Source organism: Anomaloglossus baeobatrachus, chromosome 5, assembly GCF_048569485.1.
Source record: "Anomaloglossus baeobatrachus isolate aAnoBae1 chromosome 5, aAnoBae1.hap1, whole genome shotgun sequence".
Classification (NCBI taxonomy): Eukaryota; Metazoa; Chordata; class Amphibia; order Anura; family Aromobatidae; genus Anomaloglossus; species Anomaloglossus baeobatrachus.
In genome coordinates, this window is record NC_134357.1 from 402,792,166 (window position 1) to 402,814,745 (window position 22,580).

A 22,580-nucleotide genomic window follows, 5' to 3' on the forward strand; every position below is an offset into this window, starting at 1 on the left:
TAGTCTAACAGATGTTATTTTGTATATGTACATCAATTTTTCATATTGTTCACATTGAAAAATACCTTTGTTAGTTGTTGATACTTGGCATAATGCCGCCCCCCAGTGGACCTTTTGCTAATTTTAGCTTGTATTTTAATCTTGCTCCGTAAAATATTACTATTTACTAATATATTATACTATACTATATATATACTATATTATTTACTACTCTCGGGTTTTAGGCACCTTTTGTTTTGATATACTGTATAAAAATATATACAGTCATGGGAGAAAGTGTTGGCACCCTTGAAACTGTTCCAGAAAAGAAAGTATTTTTCTCAGAATATTATGGCAATTACACTTGGTTATTTTCTTTCTGTGTATTGGAACAAAAACAAAAAACAAACAAAACAGAGGAAAAAAAAAGGCAAATTGGACATAATTTCAAGTCTCAAAAAATAGGCTGGGCAAAATTGTTGGCACCCTAACCTAATCAAAGTCCAGAGAAAAACGCACCCTCTCGCTGCTTCATTACCACTCTCAGAATCTTCTTTAGGAGGTCGGAACACCCATCGGCCACAGGTGGGTAATAGTACAAATCCAAGGAAAAAAAAATCCAGTACTCCTTAAAATCCGATTTATTTTATATTCATAAAAACATCTTTCCAGATCAGGGAGAGCAGTCCATGTTGACGCGTTTCGATCTATTAATCTTAATCGCAACATGACTATCTCTCAAAATGAAAAGTTTAAAAACAATAAGCGCCTCCCTGTTCATGACATCAACATTAACAGATATCCATAATTAACTACATACAAAGTCTGAACAATACATAATATTAGAAATCCCTGTCTTAAGGGGAACTTGTCACCAGGCTTTTGCTTTATAAGCTGCAGCCACCACCAGTGGGCTCTTATATACAGCATTCTAACATGCTGTATATAAGAGCCCAGACCGCTGGTAAGAATGTAAATAATACTGTATAATACTCACCTAACGGTCGGGCTGCAGTGGGTTTTAGTCAGATGGGCGTCTCCATTTTCCGGTGCCGGAGCCACCTCTTTTGGCCATCTTCGTCCTTTTTCTGACGCATCCTACGTCATCCACACTGGCCGGCATTGAGGTACTGTGCAGGTGCCCTGAGCAGGGCAGCTCAAAGTATTGTAGTGCGCCTGCACAGGATCGGCGAGTGTGTATGACGTAGGATGCATCATGTACACAGGCTTCAGAAATAGGACGAAGATGTCCGAAGAGGAGGTGCCGGCACCGGACAACGGAGACTCCCATCTGACTAAAATCCACGTACGTGCGACCGTTAGGTAAGTATTATAAAGTGTTTTTTACATTCTACACAGCGGCCTGGGCTCTTATATACAGCATGTTAGAATGCTGTATATAAGAGCCCACTGGTGGTGGCCGCAGCTTAGAAACCGAAAAACTGGTGACAGGTTCCCTTTAATAAATGAACATCAAATCATTGCGATAATTCAATCCAAAAGGGATCCTAATATTAAAGTTGAGAATCCATAAAGCCTCTGCCTTTAGTATTGCTTTTTTCCAATTCCCACCCCGTTTTGGTATGTTAACTCGTAGGAAACCCATACACCTCAGATCACAATCATGATCTTGCAAGAAATGTGGCAGTACTAAATGTAATATTTGCCCATATATCATTAAAAGTAACTCAGTTACTTGTGGAGGTGGTAAACCATACACATTGAAATAATTTATTAATTGTGACACTACTCATGTGTGTACATTATTAGATGTGAGAATTGTAACTTGGCATATATTGGATGTACAACCAGAAAATTACTAACACTTCAGGGGCTGCCAAGCATTTCTCGCAGGAACATGAGGGTGATCTGAGTGATTTCAATTGTAGTTTGTTTTTTTTCTTGGATTTGTACCCTCAAATTAATGTTTGGTTGCAGACCCTGCAATCAATCACATCCTATAACCATCACAAGCTTCTCACACCTTTTACCTGTAGTTTTGAAACACTCTTCTTTTGAAAACTGCTCCAGGTCTATCATCTTTGAAGACTGCCTGCTGCCAAAAGCAAATTTAAGATCTCCTCATAGGTGTTCAATGTGATTTAGACCGGACTCTTTGGTGCCATTACAGAGTTCTCCAAAGCTTTGTTTCCATCCATTTCTGAAAATATGGTATCATTTATTGAAATATGTTTGGGTCATTGTCCTGCTGGAAGACTCATGACCTAGGAAGCAAACCCAGTTTCTGACACTGGTGACTACACCCAAAATTCTTTGGTAAAACTCAGACTTCATGATGTCTTACAAATAATCAAGGTTAGAGATGAGTGAACCTTTGCAGGTTCGGTTTGCTGGGCAAATTCAAACCGTAGATAACATTTGGTTTGTGACCCTGACTTGAACCAAACCTCAATGGAAGTCAGTAATTGGCCACTTTGTGTATCCGCCCATATCAAGCCAGCAATAAGCAGAACACTTCAAAGTGGTTTTCAATTTTTATTTTTGTGTCTGCACATTACATTAGAGCAAGCTGATTTTACCCCCAGTGTGAGCTGTTCAAACACTGCACGCAGCTTGCATAGGGCTGAGTATCAATCGTACCCAAGCACAGCGCTGCTCACTTGAGTGGTTTGCACTCATAACTCACTCGAATTTAAAGTCCAAGCTTTTTTGAAAGTTGGTTTCCGAACCTGAACCTGAACCTCAGGTTTGCTCATCTCTAGTCAAGGTACCTACTACCAAAGACATCAACAACCTCCACCATATTTGACTGTAGGTATTGTGTTCTTTTCTTTGTATGTTTCATTTCAGTTTTGAAAATTAGTAGAATGATGTGCATTACCAAAAATCTTGGTCTCATCTTCAAAAAACACTTTCCCAGAAGGATTTTGACTTACTTTCACACATTTTGGCAAACTGAGGTTTAAGGCCCCGTCACACTAAGCAACATCGCTGGCAACATCGCTGCTAACGAACAACTTTTGTGATGTTGCTAGCGATGTTGCTGTGTGTGACATCCAGCAACAACCTGGCCCCTGCTGTGAGGTCGTTGGTTGTTGCTGAATGTCCTGGGCCATTTTTTAGTTGTTGCTGTCCTGCTGTGAAGCACAGATCGCTGTGTGTGACAGCGAGACAGCAACAACTAAATGTGCAGGCAGCAGGAGCCGGCTTCTGCGGAGGCTGGTAACCAATGTAAACATCGGGTAACCAAGAAGCCCTGTCCTTGGTTACCCGATATTTACCTTTGTTACCAGCCTCCGCCGCTCTCACTGTCAGTGCCGGCTCCTGCTCTGTGCACATGTAGCTGCAGGACACATCGGGTTAATTAACCCGATGTGTGCTGTAGCCAGGAGAGCAGGGAGCCAGCGCTAAGCATTGTGCGCTGCTCCCTGCTCTGTGCACATGTAGCTGCAGCACACATCGGGTAATTAACCCGATGTGTGCTGTAACTAGGAGAGCAGGGAGCCAGCGCTAAGTGTGCGCTGCTCCCTGCTCTCTGCACGTGTAGCTGCGTGCACTGGTAACCAAGGTAAATATCGGGTTGGTTACCCGATATTTACCTTAGTTACCAAGCGCAGCATCTTCCACGCGGCGCTGGGGGCTGGTCACTGGTTGCTGGTGGGATCGCTGGAGTGTCGCAGTGTGACATCTCACCAGCAACCTCCTAGCAACTTACCAGCGATCCCTATCGTTGTTGGGATCGCTGGTAAGTTGCTTAGTGTGACGGGGCCTTTAGTCTCTGTGTCAGCAGTGAGGTCATCCTGGTCTCCTGCCATAGCATTTTATTTCATTCAAATGTCAACAGATAGTTTGCACTGATAGTGATACATCATAAGCCTGCAGTACAGCTTGAGTTTAGAGATGGTCAAATAGTAACTATTTGTGTTCAGATTATTCATAATGAATCCCAAAGTACTATTCTGATATTCGTCACGAATAACAAACCTAATGCAAGTCAATGAGGAAAAAGACATTTTTCTTGTTGTGACAAATACTGGAATATTACTTGGTATTCTGTAAGCATTATCTGAACACAAATAGTTACTATATATAGTCACTCATCACTACTTGAATTTCTTTGGAACCTGATTGGGGTTGCTTATCCACCATGCAGACTATTCTGTGTTACAACTTTTTTCTCTGCCATCCACCTCTAGGGAAATTAGTTACAGAGCAATGGGTTGTAAACTTCTTTTGTTTATGTTGCGGTGGACAAAGGAACTTCAAGATCTTTGGAGATGAACTTGTGACCTTGAGATTGTTGACATTTTCCAATAATTTTGGTTCTCAAGTCCTCAGACAGTTCTTTTCTTCCTTTTCTGTTCCCTATGCTTAGTGTGTCACACACAAACACACAATGTTAATATTGAGTAAACTTCTCCCCTTTTTATCTGGTTTTGGGTATGATTTTCATATTGCCCATACATGTTACTTGTGACAGGTGAGTTTGAATGAGCATCACATGCTTGATAAAAGTTGTTTACCCAGAATTTTGGAAAGGTGACAACAATTTTGTCTAGCCAATTTTTGGAGTTTTGTGTGAGATTTTGTCTTATTTTCCTTTTTTTCACAGTTTTTTTGGTGTTGCTCCCATATACACAAAGGCAATAAACATGTAGTAATGTCAATAATTTTCTGGGAGAAATACTTCAATGTCTGGGACATTTGCAAGGGTGCCAACACTTTCGGCCATATCTGTATACAAATCTTTATTTTTCGTGGTTGTTCCTCTTCTACTAAGACGGATGTTTGTTTAAATATTTTTTTCTAATAACACTACAAAAAAGATTTGTCTTTTCTATATGAGTTTTTGTCCAAAAATCTAAAATAAATAAATAACATACATATAATAATAATAATAATAATATAATTAACAAATATAACAAAGAAACAGATTGATTTGATTTTTAATAACTATTTCTGGTGGGTGGACACTATATGATCCATAGGCCGTGGTCATGTCCCAAGCATCAATTACCCCAACATTAAGTCCCTTGAAGATGTCCTTCACCAAGAGATATTGAACGTATCCATGGAAATCACTAAATCGTTCCACGTCATCATTCATTTCTCTAGTGTTTTCTGACTTTATGATGACTTTTGTATCCGGGCTTCTTAAAAATAAATTTTCAATGGCTTTGCGAATATTAAGAACTCTTCTGATGAACAAGTCAAGAGGAAAAGGTCGGAAATGTTGTCCTACAGAAATGACTATAATAGTGTTAGCACCTCCACCAATCCTGTCTATTTCATTAGTAATATAGGTATGGTCTTTCATGTTAAAGAAGGTCTGAGTAACAAAGGGGTGTCCATGCTTCTTCCACTGGATGGAAATATGATTTGTCAAATCAAATTCTAAATATGTCTTGTGCCAACCGGTTCCATGATTATTAAACATCTTAAGTGCTGAAACAAGAGGAAGAAAAAAATAAATTCTTTAAAAGGTAAAATAGTACATTACAGCACCACTCCAGCATTTTTTTTCCCCCTTGGAGAGGTACTTTTAATCTAAGGTCCCTGCCCCTAGTAATATACTCCCTATCTAGTGTCTTCACCTTTTACCAACGCCGCTCTGGTTCCGTGGTAACATCATGTGACCACAACCTCTGACTGGTCGGAAGTCAGAAGTTATGTCACAAGCTTTCAATATAAGTCTATGAGAGCCAAAATGAATCTCTCATAGACTTGTAATGAAGAGTGACCTCTGGCATGTTCCAAGAAACAACTGAGCGAGTTGGCAGGTCTCAAACTGCTGAAGACCAACCAGATCGGTGCGAATAGAAGGTGAAGACGTCGGCATGTGAGTATAACATTGGGGTCAGGTGACTTAGATTAGAAGCATCACTCCAGTGGTAAAATAAAAATTACTGAATGTAAATTGCTTACTTTTTTTTAAAATAAACTTAATTAACTAATACATTATAATATAAAATGTTCGAAAATAAAAATCAAATTACAATTCTAAAATATATTTTATTATCTTTACTACAGTCTTTAAATATATTTATTAAATTATTCACATTCATGTTCATATTATATCATTTATATGGAGAATGTCTATCTGGTTGTGGCATTTTCAAATTCACTGGGCTTACTTATCTTGATGACATGATGACACATTCCTTATATAAACTATTGTTAGGATAGGCAATCACTTACTAATCTCTAAGGCTATGTCCGCCCCTTGCGTCATCCTAGTTGCAGTTCTAAACGCATCCTTTGGCAGAAATTGCCTTTGTCAAAGTAGCATTTGAGCACAGAATTGCGGTAAATACGCATGCGATTTTACCGCGTTTTTAGCGCTTTTTACCTGCTTTTCCATTGCGTTTAGACAGATGCGTTTTGAACATTAAGACACTGCTAAATAAAGTTTAAACAGTCAAACACAATGAAAAAAAGGGAAAGAAAAAGAAACACATATATAATTATTCAAATCATAACGAAAACAGTTATACTTCATATAATTATAGCGGTTTTATACTATTTATCGCTAAAATAGCAAAAGATTAATATTTTCCATTAATTTAATTGTCGGACTATGCGTGTGTGTAAAGGGACATATCATTTCATTATTTTAATGTTAGAAAAGCATGCGTTTATGTAGTCCAAAACGCTTTCTTTCTGCAGCTAAAAAGCAGGTAAAATGCTGGAATTTTGATATTTCTTGCTTTTTACAACTTCTCATTGACTTCAATGTTATCAAAACGCGGCCCAAATGGCAAAAACAATTGACATGCTGCTTCTTTGAACGCTGAGTTTTTGCCCAAATTTATGCAAATTAAACGCAGCGTTTTGAACTGCAAAGTGCGCACAAGAAATCCCCATTTCCTATAGTCTTTGCAGGAAAGTCAAAGCACATGTATTTTGGCATGGAAACGCTGCAGTTCAAAACGCTGCGGAAACGCATGAAAAAAAGCAAAGTGCGCACACAGCCTAAGGGTCTAACCACTGGAAGCTCATTGATCTTATGAGCAGATCTCAGAAGTCATAAAGCCCCATTAGAATATAGCAATGGCCATGTATGTATAACGCTGTTTCATTCATTGTCTATGCGACTGCCAGAGATAACCAAATGCTGTACTTTGTAATTTACTTGGGATCAGTGAGGGTTCCAATGGCTGGTTCTCCAGCTATCAACTACTCTTTGTAAGTGTTGTAGAAAAAAAAATTATAAACATCTTTTTGGGAAGATTACCTAAAACATGAAGAAAACATTTATATTTAGTTCCAGAGATATTTGGACAGTGATACATAATTTGGAATGGCATTTTAGCTGGTAACTAAAACATATTCAAGATACCGTTATGTAATCAATTTGGGTTTAAAGTGCAGACTCTCAGCTTCAATTTGAGGGTATTCACATGCTATTTGTAGTAAGGGTTTAGGAATTACAGCTCTTTAATATGCAGCTGTCTCTTTTTCAGGGGACCAAAGGTAATAGGACAATTATTTCCAAAACTGTTTAAAGGGTATATCCAAGACTGAAATTTTTTTTTGCCTAAACACTAACAGGCAGTTAGTTGCTTTCTACCTGCCTGTTGTTCCCGGTGTCGTTCTTCGCACGCACAAAGTGCTCACAGACTGCTCCTGCCAGTGATTCAGCTGCTTCTGCTGACGTTGTGTCAACAAAATGGTGGTTTTTCATGAGCTCTGCTCTGTAGACGGGGCGGGACAACCGTTGTCATGCTGGCTGCCCCAGTAAGGTAGTAGGGAGTTGGCAGTCAATCACCCCATCTACAGCAAAGAGCAGAAAAAAAGGCATTGTACTGTTGATGAAGCCACTGTATTGTCGGTATGAGTGGCCTATGACCATTCTGTGCCGGTAAGGAACAATGTTGGGTCAAACAGGAGGTAGTTACCAATTACCTGCCTGTTAGTGCTTAGGTACATTTTTTTAAAGTACCAGATACACCCTTCAATGGCCTGCATGGGCTATTCAATCATCATCAGTTAAGCAGTTAGAAGGTCTGGGGCTGATTCCAGGTGTGGCATTTGCATTTGGAAGCTATTGCTGTGCACGCACAACATGCAGTCAAAAGCGCTCTCAATGGACAATAAAACACTCTATGAAGAAAAAGACATGGATCGCACATCCCAAAAATACAATGATCTAAAGCCGCTAGGCAAAAAATTAAATAGAACATGAGGTTCTTTTGTTACCATTCTGATCAGATTGTATTAAGCCCACTGCCACGTCACGGCAAACCTCTTGAGTGGGTCCCTAACCTGACCTTTTTGTGCGGCACCGTGCACTGACCACCGCCACAGCGACAAAGCACCAGCAGGGCGGGCGACCCGGTGTCTCACAGCACCCATGCTGCAAGGCGAAGCCCCCAAGGCTCCAGGCCGCGCCGCCCCACTGACACGACACCACCACAACAGCAGCCACCACACGGCACCAGCACACAGTGAGAGGAGCTGTGCACTCACCTCCCACTGGCTCCCATATGTGGACTGGGAGCAAAAAGAAGGCTGACCCCTCTTGCAGTCTCCTGCTGATTAAAATCACCTGTGCCAAATGGGGAGAGTGCAGATCCAAGCAAAAAAAAAAAAAAAAAGAGGGGGATAGACTGTTATATAACACTCTATGAAGAAAAAGACATGGATCGCACATCCCAAAAATACAATGATCTAAAGCCGCTAGGCAAAAAATTAAATAGAACATGAGGTTCTTTGTTACCATTCTGATCAGATTGTATTAAGCCCACTGCCACGTCACGGCAAACCTCTTGAGTGGGTCCCTAACCTGACCTTTTTGTGCGGCACCGTGCACTGACCACCACCGCAGCGACAAAGCACCAGCAGGGCGGGCGACCCGGTGTCTCACAGCACCCATGCTGCAAGGCAAAGCCCCCAAGGCTCCAGGCCGCGCCGCCCCACTGACACGACACCACCACAACAGCAGCCACCACACGGCACCAGCACACAGTGAGAGGAGCTGTGCACTCACCTCCCACTGGCTCCCATATGTGGACTGGGAGCAAAAAGAAGGCTGACCCCTCTTGCAGTCTCCTGCTGATTAAAATCACCTGTGCCAAATGGGGAGAGTGCAGATCCAAGCAAAAAAAAAAAAAAGAGGGGGATAGACTGTTATATAACACTCTATGAAGAAAAAGACATGGATCGCACATCCCAAAAATACAATGATCTAAAGCCGCTAGGCAAAAAATTAAATAGAACATGAGGTTCTTTTGTTACCATTCTGATCAGATTGTATTAAGCCCACTGCCACGTCACGGCAAACCTCTTGAGTGGGTCCCTAACCTGACCTTTTTGTGCGGCACCCTGCACTGACCACCGCCGCAGCGACAAAGCACCAGCAGGGCGGGCGACCCGGTGTCTCACAGCACCCATGCTGCAAGGCGAAGCCCCCAAGGCTCCCCCCATTTGGCCCAGGTGTTTTTAATCAGCAGGAGACTGCAAGAGGGGTCAGCCTTTTTTGCTCCCAGTTCACACATGGGAGCCGGTGGGAGGTGAGTGCGCAGCTTCTCTCACTGTGTGTTGGTGCTGTGCAGTGGCCGCTGTTGTGGTGGTGTCGTGACAGTGGGGCAGTGCGGCCTGGAGCCTTGGGGGCTTTGCCTTGCAGCATGGGTGCTGTGAGGCACCGGGTCGCCTGCCCTGCTGGTGCTTTGTCGCTGCAGCAGTGGTTGGTGCACAGTGCCGCACCACAAAGGCTTTAGATTAGGGACCCACTCAAGAGGTTCGCCGTGACGTGGCAGTGGGCTTAATACAGTCTGATCAGAATGGTAACTAAGAACCTCATGTTCTATTTAAATTTTTGCCTAGCGGCTTTTAGATCAATGTATTTTTGGGATGTGCGATCCATGTCTTTTTCTCCATAGCATGTTATATAACATTCTATCCCCCTCTGTTTTTTGCTTGGATCTGCACTCCCCCCATTTGGCACAGGTGTTTTTAATCAGCAGGAGACTGCAAGAGGGGTCAGCCTTTTTTGCTCCCAGTTCACACATGGGAGCCGGTGGGAGGTGAGTGCGCAGCTTCTCTCACTGTGTGTTGGTGCTGTGCAGTGGCCGCTGTTGTGGTGGTGTCGTGACAGTGGGGCAGTGCGGCCTGGAGCCTTGGGGGCTTTGCCTTGCAGCATGGGTGCTGTGAGGCACCGGGTCGCCTGCCCTGCTGGTGCTTTGTCGCTGCAGCAGTGGTTGGTGCACAGTGCCGCACCACAAAGGCTTTAGATTAGGGACCCACTCAAGAGGTTCGCCGTGACGTGGCAGTGGGCTTAATACAGTCTGATCAGAATGGTAACTAAGAACCTCATGTTCTATTTAAATTTTTGCCTAGCGGCTTTTAGATCAATGTATTTTTGGGATGTGCGATCCATGTCTTTTTCTCCATAGCATGTTCAATGGAAAATAAACATACTTCCATTGGACTGAAAAAAAAAAAGAAATCCATCAAAGAGATAGCCAAATCAGTACATCGGCAAAAAAACAGTGAGCTTAGAAACTAAAAAAAATCCTGAGCACAGCAGAAGCAATTGGAATATATCAGCTTAAAGTTCCCTGAGGGGACTAAGTAAAAACAATAAAAAATAAAAAAAATACACATATTTGATATTGCTGTTCAGAAATGCCAAATCTATAAATATATAAAATAAATTAATCTGATCGGTAAAGTGTGTAGTGAAAAAAAAATCAAAATGCCAGAATTACATTTTTTTTGGTAGCTGCAATATTGCAATAAAATACAGTAAGAGGCGCTCAAATATCACAAATACCCAAAAATGGTAACATTAAAAACATCAGACGAGGACGCAAAAAATAAAATATCAAACAGCCGAAGATCCTGAAGAATAAGAACGTTACCGGTCTCGGAAAATATCATCAAAAGCGCAATTCTTTTTTTTTTTTTTTTTACAAATTTCCAATTTTTTTTTCTATACTTAAATAAAAAAGATATATATACAGTGCTGGCCAAAAGTATTGGCACCACTGCAATTCTGTCAGATAATACTCAGTTCCTTCCTGAAAATGATTGCAATCACAAATTCTTTGGTATTATTATCTTCATTTAATTTGTCTTCAATGAAAAAAAAAAAAAATTGTCATAAAGCCAAATTGGATATAATTCCACACCAAACATAAAAAAGGGGGTGGACAAAAGTATTGGCACTGTTTGAAAAATCATATGATGCTTCTTTAATTTGTGTAATTAACAGCACCTGTAAATTACCTGTGGCACCTAACAGGTGTTGGCAATAACTAAATCACACTTGCAGCCAGTTGACATGGATTAAAGTTGACTCGCCCTCTGTCCTGTGTCCTTGTGTGTACCACATTGAGCATGGAGAAAAGAAAGAAGACCAAAGAACTGTCTGAGGACTTGAGAATTCAAATTGTGAGGAAGCATGAGCAATCTCAAGGCTACAAATCCATCTCCAAAGACCTGAAAGTTCCTGTGTCTACAGTGCGCAGTGTCATCAAGAAGTTTAAAGCCCATGGCACTGTGGCTAACCTCCCTAGATGTGGAAGGAAAAGAAAAATTGACGAGAGATTTCAACGCAAGATTGTGCAGATGGTGGATAAAGAACCTCGACTAACATCCAAACAAGTTCAAGCTGCCCTGCAGTCCGAGGGTACAACAGTGTCAACCCGTACTATCCGTCAGCGTCTGAATGAAAAGGGACTGTATGGTAAGATACCCAGGAAGACTCCACTTCTTACCCCGAGACATAAAAAAGCCAGGCTGGAGTTTGCCAAAACTTACCTGAGAAAGCCTAAAACGTTTTTGAAGGATGTTCTCTGGTCAGATGAGACAAAAGTAGAGCTTTTTGGGAAAAGTCATCAACAGAGTTTACAGGAAAAAAAAGAGACATTCAAAGAAAAGAACACGGTCCCTACAGTGAAACATGGCGGAGGTTCCCTGATGTTTTCGGGTTGCTTTGCTGCCTCTGGCACTGGACTGCTTAACCGTGTGCATGGCATTATGAAGTCTGAAGACTACCAAATAATTTTGCAGCATAATGTAGTGCCCAGTGTGAGAAAGCTGGGTCTTCCTCAGAGGTCATGGGTCTTCCAGCAGGACAATGACCCAAAAAACACTTCAAAAAGCTCTAGAAAATGGTTTGAGAGAAAGCACTGGAGACTACTAAAGTGGCCAGCAATGAGTCCAGACCTGAATCCCATAGAACACCTGTGGAGAGATCTCAAAATGGCAGTTTGCAGAAGGCACCCTTCAAATCTCAAGGACCTGGAACAGTTTACCAAAGAAGAATGGTCTAAAATTCCAGCAGAGCATTGTAAGAAACTCATTGATGGTTACCGGAAGTGGTTGTTCATAGTTATTTTGGCTAATGGTTGTACAACCAAGTATTAGGCTAAGGGTGCCAATACTTTTGTCTGGCCCATTTTTGGAGTTTTGGTGAAATGATCAATGATTTGATTTTTGTTTCATTCTCTTTCGTGTTTTGTCATTACAAGCAAAATAAATGAAGATAATAATACCAAAGAATTTGTAATTGCAATCATTTTCAAGAAGAAATTGAGTATTATCTGACAGAATTGCAGGGGTGCCAATACTTTTGACCAGCACTGTACATGTTTGGTATCTATGAGCTTGTACTGACTTGGGGAATCATACTGTTAGGTCAGTTTTACCATATTATTTTTGAAATATCATCGCACTTGGAATTTTTTCCTGTTTTCCAGTACAATATGTAGCAGAATGAATGGTGTTATTGAAAAGTACAACTCGTCCATCATATGACTATATTGACAGAAAAAGAAAAAAGTTATGGCTCGTGGGATAAAGGGAGGAAAAAAAATGAAAGCGAAAAATTGAAAATTTCCAGGTGGTGAAGGTGTTAATGATGTGGCTAAAGACAGAAGCAGGCAACTGCCTTATTTTGTGATGTGTTATAGATTTTTTCCTCGTTCAGTCAATTAAGATACAAGCAGCTGGATGAACTCTGAAGTGTACACTTTCTGCTCAGCTTTAACCAAATGCAGTAAGGTTGATTGGACGACGCTTCACAATACAGATGGACAATGACCCAAAAAATACTGCGAAAGCAACACAGGAGTTTTTTCAGGCAAAACAAATGAAATATTTTGTAATCCCGAATCACTCATCTGATGTCAACCCCATCAGGCATGATTTTCATATGATTACGATAAAACCTCATCTAGAAAGACCCAGAAACAAGCAAACACTGAAATCAACTGCAGTAAAGGCAGGCAAAGAGTCAGAGGCTGAAACCCAGCATTTGATGAGGTCCATGGCTTCCAGACTTCATGCAGTCATTGTCAGCAAAGTATTCTCTGCAAAGTATTAACCCGTTAACCCGTAGGTCTTTTTTTTCAGTTTTTAGTTTTGTTTTCTGCTCCCCTTCTTCCAAGAGCCATAACCTTTTTATTTTTTTCTTCAATGTGAGGGCTTGGTTTTGCATAATGAGTTGTACTTTTAAATGAAACCAGAAAGATTTAGTATATAGTGTTCTGAAAAACATCAAAAAAAATTCCAAGTGTGGAAACTGCAAAATAGTGTGATTGCAAGATAGTTTTTGGGATATTTTATTCACCATGTTCACTATATGGTAAAACTGATTTGTCGGTGTGATGCCTCAGGTCAGTACAAGTTCGTTGATACCACACATGTATAGGTTTACTTTTATCTAAGTGGTTAAAAGAAATTCAGACGTTTGTCCAAAAAAGTGGCGCACTTTTTGTGCCATTTTCCGAGACCTGAAGCGTTCTCATTTTTCAGGATATGAGGCCCAGTGATGGCTTACTTTTTGTGTCTTGAGCTGACATTTTTAATGGTACCAATTTTGCGCAGATGCTACATTTTTATCGCCTGTTATTGCATTTTGCGCAAAATTTGCGACAACCAAAAAACATACTTTTGGCATTTGGAATTTTTTTTTTGGCATTTGGAATTTTTTTTTGCTGCCATGTCATTTACCAATCAGTTTAATTGATCTTATATTTTGATAGATCGGGCATTTCTGAATGTGGCAATACCAAATGTGTGTATATTTTTTATGTTTTTAACCCTTTAATTTTCAATGGGGCAAATAGGGGGTGATTTGAAATTTTAGGTTTTTTTAATTTTTTAAAACTTGTTTTAAAATTTGTTTTATTTAACTAGTCACCCTAAGGGACTATAAGGATCAGTAGTCTGATCACTCATTCATTTCTGTAGATCAGAGCTGCACAGCTCAGATCAGCAGAAATGCGTGTCTTCTGTTACAGCAAGAGTTCTGCCGGCTGTAACAAGAAGTGAGTCGTGATAGCGACAGGAGTCATCACATGACCTGTCACTGCCATGGCAACCATTGGCTCCCCATAATCACAACACGGGGGCCTCTGATGGCGTCGGGTAAGTGCCCGTTACCTGAAACAGCCATTTAAATCGCGCTGTCACATTTTGAGAGTGCGATTTAAGGGGTTAATAGAGGCAGGTGGATCGTGGATCCACCTGTGCCTGTTAGCCACACATGTCTGCTGTACAAATCAGCAGACATGTGCAGGGATTGACGCTGGCTCACCACAGCAGCCAGCGGTGATCACCCATTCATGATTTAGGACCTACGTCTTTGGTCGTGAAGAGATTAAAAATGAACATATTTTTGGTAAAGTAAATTTGTCCAATTTCTTTTGAGCCCCTGGAATGAGCAGTCTTTGTAGAAAAATGGTTCCAATTCCTAAATGTTTCACAGGATATTATTGTTCACCTCATTATTTAAACTAGAAAATCTACACTTTAATTGCATCTCAGTTGTTTAATTTTATATAAAAAAAAGTGGCATGAAGAGCCCAAAATGACGGAGATTCAACCACTATCCAAATATTTCTGGACCTGACTTGTATTACATGAATTATTCCTTAAAACTGTCAGAGTAAGTTCTAAGCCACACAGCATGAAAATCGGTGCGAGTGGAGTGCGATAAAAAATATTAGCCTGTCTGTCAGCACCCATGAGCGATTATTTTCTCAGCCCTAATCGGTCGGAGAAAAGAATTGCAACATGCTGCGACTGTAATGCGAGACTCTTTCTCTCGCACCTATTCAAGTCTATGGGGCGAGAGAAAAATCGGACTGCACTCACGGTACACCCGTGTAGTGCGAGAATGGCAATAGCCAGCTACGGTGGAGAGAGGGAGATAAATCCCTCCCTCCCCTCCTCCATGCCAGGTATCCCCTCCGCAGCAGCGGCCCGCCCCTCCTCAGTGCCGGTTCACCCCCCTGCAGCTGAGGTCCGCTCGCACGGTCGGACCTCACTCGCAGGGACACTTGCATGACACTCGGCTCTGCTGTATTGCCAGCGTGAGCCGAGTGTCATGTGAGGGGATCGCAGTAATCCCCATGTGGCCCCAGCCAAACAGGTCCAGCAGCTTGAAAACCTAAAATCAAGATTGCTCAATAGTGAGGTCTCTCTATCCCTGTTGCTGCTAGTCATTGCAAGACACTTCTTTGGAGCAAGGCCATGACCACCTTTTCACTGAGGGTAAGAACCATTTTGTTCTCAGAAGTACTAAGAACCCAGACAAAGCTGTAGAATTTTTCACCTCATTTATAATATTTAATTGACTGGACATAGGAGGATGTTTTTGGAAAATTCTATAGTTTTCTAAACTTCTGTATTTGGAGATATTCTGTATGAAGGATAAACAACAGATGAAAGAATACAGTAACATCATACATACTCTTTATGAATTTTGGGAAGTACTCGATCCACTGACAAATAGTTGAATCTCTCATAAGGTATATCATTTTGTTAGCCAGGCAAGATTCCATATGAGTAAAGGGTTCATAGGTCGATAGGTTACAGTATATTGGAAACCATTGGTTTTTATAGAAGTATCCACTGGGAAAAGGGGGAAGCATCCCATTTTGGCATTTTTTGAACTCTTTTCCTGAGAGGTCTGAAAAATGTTTACCGAAAAAAAACCATTTAGAAAAAATTAATGTTTTTTATCACAATTCCATATTGAAAAATGAGAATTTTTGCATTACAACATTACCACAAATAGATGCTTAAATATAAGGATGAAGATAATGACGGTAAGGTTTTCTGGTAACGTTTGCCAAGACAATAATTTACTGTAGTGGGTGGGTTTACAGTGGGTCAATCCTATGACGAATACACTGCATCCAAAAAAATTAAAAACTCTAAATTAATATAGTTACACAAAATTTTCTGGAGATTGATGTTGTGACACAAGAGAAAATAAAATAGTCTCAATAGTGATATTAAAATTAACTCTTTAGTGACCAAGGAATCTTGGGGTTTATTTTATGTTGACATGGACGTTTAAGTAGAGATGAGTGAATACATTTAAGCAGAATTGAATTCTACTCGAATAATGCAAAAATCTGCATTCACCAAAATGCTGACTTTTTTGGAATTCGTGTTCTTGCAAATTTAGCAAAATTTCAGCCATGGGCCACAATTTTGATGAATCAAAAAGGTCCATTAAAAGGTTAAAATATTAAATAATACTTATATTCACCTCACCACTCACATGTCAGCCAGTCACCTCCTCACTATCACATGTCTGGTCCTACTGGAGTCTTATAACTGCTGCGGAGCACTGAATTCCCTGGTCTCTTTGCAGAAGGCTGGGCCTTCTAGCTTTGATTAGTCCCTGTATGATTCAATGCACGGATATGCAAAGTCATATTTCACATCATGACGTCAAGATGTCTTGATCTTTACGTGCGTAAGGGAAGAACTGTCCTAGGTCTCATCAGAGCCAGAAGTCCCAGGCAAGTGTGAAAAGGCTGCAGAATTCAGCGATCAACAGCAATGGTAAGAGGATATCTTAACGATTGTACAGGGAATTGTGCAGAGCAAAGTGTCTGAAGACGTGAATGGTGAGATGAGTATACAGTGGGTGAAATAAGTATTTAACTCGTCACTAGAGATGGGTGAACATGCAGATGTTCGGGTTCGGCCGGACTTAAAAAAAATAAAAAGTACGGTCCGGGGGCAGCACTTTATTATTATTATTATTATTATTATTAATAATATTTATAGAGCACCATTGATTCCATGGTGCTGTACATGAGAGGGGGTTACATACAGAGTACATCTACAAGTTACAATAGACAGACTAGTACAGAGGGAAGAGGGCCCTGCCCTTGCGGCCTTACATTCAAAAAGGGTTTTGGGGAGGAGACAGTAGGTGGGGTGTAGGTAGGCCGGCAGCTCCGCACGGTGGTGGGGCGGGGGCTCTGTAGGGTGGTGAGGCGGCAGCTCCGCAGGGTGGTGGGGCGGCAGCTCCGCAGGGTGGTGGGGAGGCAGCTCCGCAAGGTGGTGGGGTGGCAGCTCCGCAAGGTGGTGGGGTCATTGAAGATTATAGGCAGTTCTGAACAGATGAGTTTTCAAGTCCCGTTTGAAGTTTGCAAGTGTGGTAGATTGTCTGACGTGTTGAGGCAGCGAGTTCCAGGAGACTGGGGATGCTCGGGAGAAGTCTTGGAGTCGGTTGCGTGAGGAGCGAATGAGAGAGGAGGAGATGAGAGAGGAGGAGAGAAGGAGATCTTGGGAGGACCGGAGATTACGTTTTGGAGTGTAGCGAGAGATTAGTTCAGAGATATACGGAGGAGATAGATTATGGATGGCTTTGTAGGTCAGTGTTAGTAGTTTGAATTGGATACGATAGAAGATTGGGAGCCAATGGAGGGAATTGCAGAAAGAAGAAGCGGAGTGGTATTGAGGAGAGAGGTGGATCATTCGGGCAGCAGAGTTAAGGATGGACTGGAGAGGGGCGATCGTGTAAGCAGGGAGACCACAGAGGAGGATGTTGCAGTAGTCGAGGCGGGAGATTATGAGAGCATGCACTAGCATGCACTAACATTGAGCCAGAATATTTGCCCGGACGCCAAAACCCCATATAAGTCTATGGGGACTTAAATATTCTGCTGTAGAATGGTGATACAAAGGACTGGGAGCTGCAAAGCAGGAGAATGATACAATTATACTTACCGAGTCTCCCTTGTGACTGTCACACTGCTTCTGAATCCGCTCATTCTCATTTGCTCTCATGCATATTCACTGCTCTCCCCTCCCATCCTCTATGACTGCATCTGTGATTTTGTTTGCGGTCAGACTGCCACCGTTCCGGCACCTGGAATTGGTTGTGGAGTGGAAAGATAACTAAATAATATTTGTGTGTTTTGGAGATAATAACTGGAGAAAGAGGGTGTTTTATTTATTTTCTTAAATAAAGGATTTTTCTATGTGTTTTTTCTTTTGACTTACAGAATAGTAATAGGGGGGTCTCATGGACCCTTCTCCATTACTAACTTCAGGCTTGATGAAAGCTGTGATTTTTAGACAAATCACAGCTGCCATTAACCACTTATGTTACCCTGATTGCCACCGCACCAGGGCAATCATGATGAGCTAGGAAAAGTGTTGGAATTTTCCCATCTATTGGATGCGATAACTCCGGAGTGGCTGCAGGCTGCTATTTTTAGGCTGGGGGGCCCAATAACCAGGGGTCTACTCAGCCTGAGAATTCCAGCTCTCAGCTGTCCACTTTAACCCCTTCAGCCCCGGGGCACTTTCCGTTTTTGCGTTTTTGTTTTTTGCTCCCCTTCTTCCGAGAGCCGTAACTTTTTTATTTTTCCGTCAATCTTGCCATATGAGGGCTTGTTTTTTGCGGGACAAGTTGTACTTTTAAATGAAACCATAAGTTTTACCATATGGTGTACTGGAAAGCAGCAAAAAAATTCCAAGTGTGGAAAAATTGCAAAAAAAGTGTGATGGCTCAATAGTTTTTGGGATGTTTTATTCACGGTGTTCACTATATGGTAAAACTGATGTGTGGGTATGATACCTGAGGTCGGTGCGAGTTTGTAGACACCAAACATGTATAGGTTTACTTGTATCTAAGGGGATAAAAAAAATTCACAAGTTTGTCCAATAAAAGTGGCGCACGTTTTGCGCCATTTTCTGAAACACGTAGCGTTCTTATTTTTTGGGATCTATGGCTCAGTGACGGCTTATTTTTTGCGTCTCGAGCTGATGTTTCTAATGGTAGCATTTTTGCGCAGATGCTACGTTTTGATCGCCTGTTATTACATTTTGCGTAAAACTTGCGGCGACCAAAAAACGTAATTTTGGCGTTTGGAATTTTTTTGCCACTACGCCGTTTACCAATCAGATTAATTGATTTTATATTTTGATAGATCGGGCATTTCTGAACGCGGCGATACCAAATATGTGTATATTTATTTATTTTTTAACCCTTTAATTTTCAATGGGGGGAAAGGGGGGTGATTTGAACTTTTAGGTTTTTTGTTTTTTTTTTAATTTTTTAAAACTTTTTTTTTACTTTTTTTATTTTATTTTACTAGTCCCCCTAGGGGGCTATAGCGATCAGCAATCCGATTGCTGATCGCTATCTGCTGATTACAGCTATACCGCAGTAAACAGCAGAAATAGTCACTTTCTTTCTTCCTCTGCTCCGTGCCGAGGAAGAATGAAAGTGAAACTTCGTAGCACCAGGCGTCATCACATGACCCTGTGCTACGATGGCAACCACCGAACGACACGTGATCACTCACGTGACGTCCGGAGGGGGCGGCGGTAAGTAAAAAAGATGGCCGCGCGCATATAGATCTCGCTGCCAGATTTTGGCAGCGAGATCTAAGGGGTTAATGTTCCGGGTGGAATGCGATTCCACTCGGAACATGTAGGCACACATGTCAGCTGTTGAAAACAGCTGATATGTGTGCCGATCCACGCCGCCTGCCCGCGGCAGGGGGCGGGGCTTACCGGGACACGATCCATGACGGATATATCCGTCCATGGTCGTGAAGGGGTTAACTTGGCTGGGTATCAAAATTAGGCGGGGGACCGCACGCCAGTTTTTGAAATGATCAATTTAAATAAAAACGTATGGTGTTCCTTGTATTTTGATACACAGCCAAGATAACACTCTAGGCTACAAACTACAGCCGTCGGCTATATCTGTGCTATGTTTCGATATACGAGGGACCCTATGTCATTCTTCTCAATTATTTATTTATTTTTCCACTCCTCAACAATTAATAGACATCGGCACTCCAGCAGTCTGACTGCAACCAATCACAGACACTGTCACAGAGGTTGGCGGGGGAAACAGTCAATAAGCATGAAGGTTAATGAGCAAACCCGGAAGTACTGTGACAGCCACAGGGCAGACTCAGTAAGCAGAATTCTCCTGCTTTAATCTGCATTTTGCTTCCTAGTAACTTTTTTTTTTACATTTTAGAGTTCGGGTGGCTGACCCTGGAAAGTAACATGGTCTTTCCATCACTACACATGACCAATTTTCTAAGTCAATATATTACTAAAGGTGCTAGTGACATGAATTTCTCACAAGATGTTGTACCCTAGCTGTCCATAAATTAAGTTGTGCACAGTAATGATACATCACACAAGGGAAAAGTATTGAACACATGAATAAAGAGGTGCACAAAGCCATGAAAAGTCATGCATCTATCAGGAATTAGAAAGCAATCCTGCCACTTAGGCTAAGTTCACATTTCCGTTGTTTTGTATCAGTCACATGCGTCGCTTGATGCATGTGACTGATGCGCTGTACAATGCTGTACAATGGATGACAAAGAACAGAATTCTTTGTCGGAATCCGTTGTGTGCGGGGGGCGGAGCGCGAGAGGGCGGAGTTCGGGGGGAGTGGAGCCGAGCTGGGCCGTGGCACTGAGGACGTCAGTGCCGCAGGGACTGCAGGACAGGTGAGTGTGTGTGAGAGTGTGTGTGAGTGTGAGTGTGAGTGTGTGTGTGTGTGCACATGCGGAGTGCGGGAGGGGGCAGAGCCGAGCGGGGGGCGGAGCCGAGCGGGTCCAGACGAGGGTGTCAGTGGCAGTGCTCGTCTGCATGGCTGGTGACTGGTGAGTGTGTGTGTGTGTGTTTGTACACACATGTGAGGAGTGCGGGAGGGGGCGGGGCCGAGCGGGGAAGTGTCGGCCTCCCTGCACACGTAACCAGACTAAATATCGGGTAACAGCAAAGCACCCGATGTTTACCCTGGTTACCCGATATTTACCTTGGTTACGGGCGTACACCGCTTAGCGCCGGCTCCTAGCACCGTAACCAGGGTAAATATAAGGGTAACCAACTAAAGCTGGTTACGTGTGCAGGGAGCCAGAGAGCATGTGCAGCTAAATCCGACGGATCGCGCTGCTCAAAAAACGTTACAGGCTGCGTTCCTCCCGCCCGGCGGTCAGTCATTCCACGACTGATCAGTCGGGCGGAGGGTGCAACGCAGCATCATCAGTCACAATCCGCTGCTCATACAAGTCTATGGGAACAACGGAATCCGCTAAACGGATTCCGTTGTTTACCAGAGCAGCGGATTGTGACTGATACATTTTAGCGGAAATGTGAACTTAGCCTTAATGAAAATTAATATCAGCTGGTTCAACTGATGACTTATAAAAAGGTGTCTCATTACAAAGGTGCCACAAAGGAAACATCTCATTATGGCTAAAACCAGTGAACTGTCTCAAGACCTTCACAGCCATATTTTTGCAAAACATACGGATGGCATTGGTTACAGACAAATTTCTAAACTGTTGAAGGTTCCAGGGAGCAGTATACAGCATTGGCAAACATTATATGATTGTAGGAAGGATAAATGGACAAATGTACTGAGACATTCTTGATAAAAATATGTTGCCATCTACTAGGGCAGGGGTGGGGAACCTTTTTACTGCCAGGGGCCATTTGTATATTTCTACCAACCTTCGGGGGCCGTACCAAATAATCAATGTGAAAATTACCCGGCTAGATTTGGTCAAGCAATTAACTCACCCCTACTTTGGTGGCCGGAGCTGCTTCTCTTTGGTGGGGCAGTTAATTTTCTTTGACATTGAGCACGTAATGTTGCTTTTCACAACTACTTTTCCAGGTTTGTCTCTGTCTGGAACGCAGTCGACTCTTTGTGATAATAAGATTGGTAAATCATATATATCACATAGGAGACATTGGGACTGCTGTATATACATCACAGGAGACATTGGGAGCACATGCATCACATGAGGGGCTGGGGACATTTATATGCCCTAGCCCCTCCTGTGATGTATATGCCCCAGCCCTTCATGTAATGTATATGCCCCGCCCCCTGTGAGGTATATGATCTAGCCCCTCCTGTGATATATATGCCCCCAGCCCCTCCTGTGATATATATGCCCCCAGCCCCTCCTGTGATATATATACCCCCAGCCTCTCCTGTGATGTATATGCCCCAGCCCCTTCAGTGATGTGTATGCCCTAGTCCCTCCTGTGATGTATATGCCCAAGTCCCTCCTGTAATGTATATATATCACAGGAGATGCTGGGGGAATGCACATCACAGGAGATGCTGGGGGCATACACATCACAGGAGATGCTGGGGGCATACACATCATAGGTGATGCTGGGGGCATACACATCACAGGAGAGGCTGGAGCATATACATCAAAAGTGGGCCTGGGCATATACATCACAGGAGGGGTTGAGGGCATATACATTACTGGAGGGACTGAGTGCGTACACATCACAGGAGGGGCTGGGGCATATACAGCACAAGAGTCACTGGGGCACAGACATCGCTGTGTGGCATATATATTGCTGAGGGGCACAGACAGCAC

The 22,580-nt window shown here is 42.3% G+C and overlaps 1 protein-coding gene across 1 annotated transcript in view; it reads right to left on the bottom strand.

Annotated features, from left to right (window-relative positions):
• Nucleotides 1–4,849: 4,849 nt before the first annotated feature.
• Nucleotides 4,850–22,580, bottom strand: part of LOC142310215 (NXPE family member 1-like) — a 99,123-nt gene continuing 81,392 nt past the window's right edge. Inside the window, exons 6-7 of the mRNA XM_075347703.1 lie at nt 15,644–15,862; nt 4,850–5,385 (exon numbers count right to left, since the gene is read on the bottom strand). Of these exons, the coding sequence (XP_075203818.1) occupies nt 4,850–5,385; nt 15,644–15,862 (755 nt within the window). The remainder of the gene's footprint in view (nt 5,386–15,643; nt 15,863–22,580) is intronic.